Genomic DNA, 7,302 nt, shown 5'->3' with positions numbered 1-7,302 from the left:
GCGTGTGCAGGCAGGTCGCACCGCGCAGGAGACTCAAAGCAGCTGTGTGTGCAGGCAGGTCGGCACCGCACAGTAGACTCAAAGCAGCTGCGTGTGCAGGCAGGTCGGCACCGCGCAGTGTACTCAAGCAGACTCACATGATAGCTTGGATAGGTTCACTTCAATGAGAGCCGACGCATATTCTGCATCTTCCAGTTAATTAACAGTCGCCAAAGAAATAAAGGTTGCAAGACCAACTGCTTACTTGCAAAATAAATCATACTTCCTAAATTCCCCGTCGGTGTACTCTATTACATCACTGAGGTCCATGTTAAGGATACAGTTCATAACAACTTGCAAGGAAGATCTTTCTCTAACACTGCGATAACTGTCACATGGTCCTAGAGGCGTGCCAAGTGATAATGGCTCTCCCATTCATGACGTAAGAAGTAGTGACAGTCCAAGTGGTCGTGTATCGCGGAAGGCTTTCTACAATAAACGCAGTAATAGGATGCCTCTCGAGAGGGCTATAGCACATCTCATCCTTATTTTATCTGGCCAGTTGTGACATCAGCAGTGGGCAGCGAGGTCAACGACCTTGCAGTGAACAGCAGAGTCAACAGCCTGAGATTAAGTGGAGGTGCATAATGAAAGGTGACCATCACTTTTTATGTGAGCGAAATATCACGTTGATTACGGAAATCAACGGAAATAAAAATTACGAAAAAAATTGGGTGCGTTGATTACGGAAAACCCGCTAGCCCTGCCGTGCGTGGGGAACCAATCCGGCCCCTGCAACTTTCTTATTTCATCACCAAAGCGTATTAACAAGGCGCTAAAATTGTGTGACCGCGCGACTATCCATTTGTCACATTCCAACACAGCAGCGTCTTCTCATTGGCCAAGGAAGGCTCCAGGTGCACTTTGTGGGAGGAGCATCCGGACAAAGCACGGTCTTTCAAGTGCATTGCATTTAGGGAGAAGATCATACAACAGAAAATAGCTTGATGTATAGCCCAAATCAATTTTTTTTCGTCAGATACCTCCTAATCTATCAATTTGTTCGAGTTAACAAGGGATTGCTCGATATTTTTGTTCGAGCGATTAAATATATACGTATTTTCACGAAAGAGTAAAGGACGTGATAACGTGAGGGAATCGACGTTGGTTTCAGCTTCGGATTCAAGACGTCTTGAACCGTACACTAGCTGTTCAAACACTTTCCGGCCATGCGTCCGATCCCAAAGGCACATGCAATGCGGAAGTGGATATAGTAGGCGACAGGAAAGGTTCCAGGAAAAGATGTGGAAGGCCCACGTCTCCAAGATCCACCTGGGCTGCAAAAAAGTGGAGCAGGCTGCACACTGGCATCATAGCGGTTTGTCACCCCTCTCCAGGTGTGTTCCAATGTCTTAGGGGCAGCTGCGCCAAGTTTCAGGGCTAAGGGCGGGTGCCAAGAACGGACATGTGAGAAAGAATAACAGTCGCCTTTTGAATGAGCGCCAGCACTGTACATCTCACACATTTACCCTGCCAGCTTTGTATGTCCTGTGTCGGCACTGATTTGGGGTACTGACAGGGACGGATTTATAGGATAAAAACATCACAATGGGTTTGAGGCAGCAGCCAGTAGTGCTCGCACTTGTACGCTGTGAAGCAGCTAATGTTTTATTTGCGCTGATTTTCAAGATTCCGCATCTAACACTGCTGATTTAACAGAAACCGTTTACATTTGTGTTTTTCGGTTTCATCACAGGTGTGGTACCGTCATATAACACATTGCAGGATATCTTGAGGATTTACTGGTCTGTAACAATTGATTTATATTTACCTCACTTCCTGTGCGCGCAACCAACGTGCTATTGTGTTCTTTTGTCCAAATAAATAGGTAAGGTAAGACTGCAAGTTTTCGTTCGTCATCGCGTCCAAGCACAGGTTTTAAAGCTCCCTAGATGCTAAGAGGTGGGCATTCGGCCCGCGCGTGGGGGGAGGGGGAGGGGATGCGTAAAAAATTCGCCACGTAAAAATCGTTTAACACCTCCAGTGAATGAATAATGGTATAGATTACAGCACCTGCTACGCAGGGCGAGTGCTGTGATAGCCGCGCATAAAAACTAAACAGAAATAACACTTCCTTTGGGTAATAGCAATGTTTTAAAATCTGTTCATTCATGCCTTTGTTAAAGCTTACGAAATGACTAACAGCATGTTTCATTTGCTTGGCACAGCGGAATTAGCTCAAAGCAGCTACAGCGCAGCTTCGGCACCTTTGCCAGCGTCGGGACCTATTAGCAAGGCTTAGCCTAGCATGGCCTGGACCATCATGCTCTTTTAACCGTTAAGAATCCTTAAGCCGGACTGGCATGTCAGCCATTTTAAGCCAAAACTACAGGATTATCCGATAAAATACGACACTAGTTTTCAGATTTGACCTGGTATTGCAGTGAACTTAACATGTTTTTGCAGGCGTCGAATGAATGACGGTACGATCGTGCCAAGACCCTTTGCCACTTCTAGTACAATTCACGACGGCATCTGCTGCATACACAGTCCGATAATATGTCATAAGGGTCAGCAGACGAAAGCTTTTCTGATTTTTTCCGGTGGCATGTAGATGCATGATAACAAAATTATTGCATAATAAATTGCCCTGGTAATAATTCAAATCTTACAGGCCAGATGCGAACAGGTTTCAAGTTCTCAGTTGCTCAAGAAATCACTGCAATTCAAACCATAATTTGGGACTACCTAGAACAGCGTTCGCGTCATTTAGGACATGCATGTGTTCAATGCGCATTTCGATCAGACTGATGTACTAAAATGTGTCTTTTGTTTCAGAATCTGAAGGACCAGATTCTGACGACAAACGTGTGGGTGGAGCATGTAAGTACGGGAGCGAAATCAGTGCAAGGGACACGACGTGACCTGAAGACGAATCACGGACGGAATAACACTTGCCGACAGCCGATTTTAGATTTCATATTGCAAATTAAAATCGACCAATCAAAGCGCCTCATACTTGGATTAGTGCTTAGATCTACCGCGTGCTTGACTTGTTCTGGCTGCGTGCCAGTGACGTCAATTTGGTCACTGGCTGTGACGTCAGCCTGACGCCTGCCGCGCGGCTCATGTGACGTCACCACCAACCGTTGAGCCCATAAGAGTGACCCATGGGAGTGGCACGCGGGCGCCGGCACGGCGCTCCGCGGGCCGGCGGCAGAGAGAGCAGCATTGATCTGCGGACTGCCGCACCGTCCTCACACGGCGGCACTGCAGCAGACGACTGACAGACGACGGGCTCTGAGTCACAGCCCCACATGTCTGCCAGACCAGCGGTCACGGCCTCACATCTCTGCCAGGCCAGCGGTCACAGCCTCACACCTCTGCCAGACCAGCGGTCACGGCCTCACACCTCTGCCAGACCAGCGGTCACAGCCTCACACCTCTGCCAGGCCAGCGGTCACAGCCTCACACCTCTGCCAGGCCAGCGGTCACGGCCTCACACCTCTGCCAGGCCAGCGGTCACGGCCTCACATCTCTGCCAGGCCAGCGGTCACGGCCCTCACACCTCTGCCAGGCCAGCGGTCACAGCCTCACACCTCTGCCAGGCCAGCGGTCACAGCCTCACACCTCTGCCAGACCAGCGGTCACAGCCTCACACCTCTGCCAGACCAGCGGTCACAGCCCCACATGTCTGCCAGGCCAGCGGTCACGGCCTCACACCTCTGCCAGGCCAGCGGTCACAGCCTCACACCTCTGCCAAGCCAGCGGTCACAGCCTCACACCTCTGCCAGACCAGCGGTCACAGCCTCACACCTCTGCCAGGCCAGCGGTCACGGCCTCACACCTCTGCCAGGCCAGCGGTCACGGCCTCACACCTCTGCCAGGCAAGCGGTCACGGCCTCACACCTCTGCCAGACCAGCGGTCACGGCCTCACACCTCTGCCAGGCCAGCGGTCACAGCCTCACACCTCTGCCAGGCAAGCGGTCACGGCCTCACACCTCTGCCAGACCAGCGGTCACGGCCTCACACCTCTGCCAGGCAAGCGGTCACGGCCTCACACCTCTGCCAGACCAGCGGTCACGGCCTCACACCTCTGCCAGACCAGCGGTCACGGCCTCACACCTCTGCCAGACCAGCGGTCACGGCCTCACACCTCTGCCAGACCAGCGGTCACGGCCTCACACCTCTGCCAGACCAGCGGTCACAGCCTCACACCTCTGCCAGGCCAGCGGTCACGGCCTCACACCTCTGCCAGGCCAGCGGTCACAGCCTCACACCTCTGCCAGGCCAGCGGTCACGGCCTCACACCTCTGCCAGGCCAGCGGTCACGGCCTCACACCTCTGCCAGGCCAGCGGTCACAGCCTCACACCTCTGCCAGGCCAGCGGTCACGGCCTCACACCTCTGCCAGGCCAGCGGTCACAGTCTATCACCTCTGCCAGGCCAGCGGTCACGGCCTCACACCTCTGCCAGACCAGCGGTCACGGCCTCACACCTCTGCCAGGCCAGCGGGGCTGACCGGGCCAGCGGGACTGGCGGCAAAGCCAGCGTGGCGGACCAGGCCAGTGGGGCTGATCAGGCCAGCGGGACTGACGGCACAGCCAGCGGGGCTGACCAGTGTAAGCGTTACTCGCACTGAAATGGCTTCGAAACAACGCATCCAACCTGAGCCGACCAAAGGATTGTGGCACCGTTAGTAAAGTGGCTATGCTGCGTGACTGGGAAAACAGAGACACGAGGTTCAGTTTACCGCTTTGCAAGCGTCAGCTGCCTGAGTGAGATGCAGGCTAAGCCATATGGACTCACCACTCGAGTGTTACACAAGGTCCCTGTGACAACGACCGACCAATGAATCTGATATCTATGCAAGCTCGCTTAAGCTGCTAGCAGAATATTCAACATCAGATGGTCGAAAGGCGTTTAGCACGCAAGGATAAGCCGCAGCACAGATATGAGCAGCATGGTGTGCTATGTTGAAAGAAATAATCCTACTTAGACTCAGACCTTACTCAGACAAACAGGCAGGCGTACTCTGAGTTCACAGAACGTAAAAAAAATGCCCAGGAAATATGGGTGGACAAAAACAAACTAACGTTATATTTTTGCATGCTGGCAATGGGATTTAACGACGCACTTTGTTCCTAGGACTTGATTGTGTCGCCTGTCTTTCGCCCTGCGCAGGACGGGCGAGCGCCGTGGAAAATCGACCCCCGCGACTTTGGTTTCCCAGCCACGCAGCTTAACCACAATATCACCGTAAACAAAATGGATTTTTACTGTTGGGTTCTATAGGTACAAGTGCGGTGTCCTTCGTCACTTTCTGTAAAACCCTGAGCCTCTGATTATTTGTTTATACGGTTAACATAGTGAATTCATATGAGGCACTGAATGGGTAAATTCATGTCAAAGACGAAGTGATTCGAATGTGAGGGCCCACGCAAAAATAATAATTCAAGTTAAGTCCCCATGACAAACCGCCCCTCCCTCCTTCCCTTCCTCCCCTCTTACTCTCTCTCTCTCTCTCTCTCTCTCTCTCTCTCTCTCTCTCTCTCTCTCTCTCTCTCTCTCTCTCTCTCTCTCTCTCTCTCTCTCTCTCTCTCTCTCTCTCTCTCTCTCTCTCTCTCTCTCTCTCTCTCTCTCTCTCTCTCTCTCTCTCTCTCTCTCTCTCTCTCTCTCTCTCTCTCTCTCTCTCTCTCTCTCTCTCTCTCTCTCTCTCTCTCTCTCTCTCTCTCTCTCTTCTCCTCTCTCTCTCTCTCTCTCTCTCTCTCTCTCTCTCTCTCTCTCTCTCTCTCTCTCTCTCTCTCTCTCTCTCTCTCTCTCTCTCTCTCTCTCTCTCTCTCTCTCTCTCATCATCACCTGTCACATAGTCACACCTGCCCCAGTATCCCACGATGCAGTTTCGGCCAGCGCAATGTCATCAAAGCCTTCTTAGCGCGAACAGGAAAAATAGGCCTTTATCGTTGCAACTTTAGTGCAATCCTGAACATGACTGTCTATTACGGCGCTGACCTCCCGTTTTCATCAGATGCCTGTTCCAACTTAGGCTTTCACATTACCAGGTCGCAAAGCCCGAAACTCTCATCAGTCATTTAGGATGCCACTGCCATTACCACCATCATTCCAAATTCAGTGGCTAGAACTTCGCACATTCTCTGCACAGCTCCGACATTCATGATTAATTAGCGCGATATAGCGGCAGCATCGCGTTGAGAAACGCTGTGAAGGAACGTTTTGAATAAATTGTGATATGTGGTTGTGGCCTTGTGCCCTTGTGAGATCAGGGGCTGATCTCAGACGGCACTCAGACGGTGTGAGACCAGGGGCTGTAGTGGGGAGAGGGGGGCGGGAGGGGGGGGGGCAGAGGGGCAAATTCCCTGCCACCAGGCAGGGGTGAGGGACAAAAGTATGTTTTCGCTTCCTGAAAATTTTGGGAGGCCCCGTTTATCCAAAGTAAAAGCTCCGTAACGCCAAATACAGTTACAAAAAATTGAGGTCAAGGAGACCCCAATAACTGAGCCAGAGGGCGCTAAAGTTTTTTTGCCGGTTCGGAATAGCTCATACGTTATGTCCATGTTATTTCACACCAGTCATGTCAGCCCCGTTATGAGCTAGAAGACACCTTTTCTGGAACATGAAGCATGAACAAGAAGAAGGGATCTCCGTTTCTGGAAAGGGAGACCCCTGTCATGCCTCAGATGGATTTAAATGCACATTCGTGAATTGTCAGGATCCTGTTCTAGATTAGGAGACACAATTATCGGGCGCTTCACGTGACTTTTTCGGGAACAGCAGACCCCGTTTTGGAATTGGGAGGCCCTTTGCAGGATCGGAAAACCCATGTTAGTCAAAAGAACCCAATGCTGGATTTTTAATGGCCTACATGAATATTGTCACTGTGATAATTTGGTAAAGGACCACGTGATCCATGTCCTCCATCCCCGCCCCTTGAATATGACACCACCCAGGAGGCCCCATGTGACGCGGACCCACTCCGTCCAGCAAGCCCATTGGAAAAAACTCCCCGACCCAAAGTCCGTGGTGCCGCTACTGAACATGATAATATAATGTGGCGCCGCTCGTAAACATGACATATATGCATATATATATATATATATATATATATATATATATATATATATTGCGAACGATGCAACGTTTGGAACCTCCACTCTATGATTTGTACCACACAACTTATTTTATCAGCCTGATGACTTGCATAAAAGCTGAGGTGTGTGACTAGCAGAATAAGTATACTTAGCCGTCTTTCCTCCATGGCTGTACACCGGCGCCGTCAGTTTGTCAGATTCCTAAGTGAGTGAT

At 51.0% G+C, this 7,302-nt stretch overlaps 1 protein-coding gene across 1 annotated transcript in view; it reads left to right on the top strand.

Annotated features, from left to right (window-relative positions):
• The first annotated feature begins 1,281 nt into the window (after positions 1-1,281).
• Positions 1,282-7,302, top strand: part of LOC119103129 (acetylcholine receptor subunit alpha-L1-like) — a 50,991-nt gene continuing 44,970 nt past the window's right edge. The window contains exons 1-2 of the mRNA XM_037226580.1: positions 1,282-1,326; positions 2,818-2,862. Coding sequence (XP_037082475.1) covers positions 1,282-1,326; positions 2,818-2,862 — 90 coding nt within the window. The remainder of the gene's footprint in view (positions 1,327-2,817; positions 2,863-7,302) is intronic.

Source organism: Pollicipes pollicipes, unplaced genomic scaffold, assembly GCF_011947565.3.
Source record: "Pollicipes pollicipes isolate AB1234 unplaced genomic scaffold, Ppol_2.1 Scaffold_5724;HRSCAF=6776_pilon_pilon_pilon, whole genome shotgun sequence".
In the NCBI taxonomy this organism is placed as follows: domain Eukaryota; kingdom Metazoa; phylum Arthropoda; class Thecostraca; order Pollicipedomorpha; family Pollicipedidae; genus Pollicipes; species Pollicipes pollicipes.
Note: the sequence above shows the minus strand (reverse complement) of the source record. Positions and strands in the feature narration are given on the sequence as shown.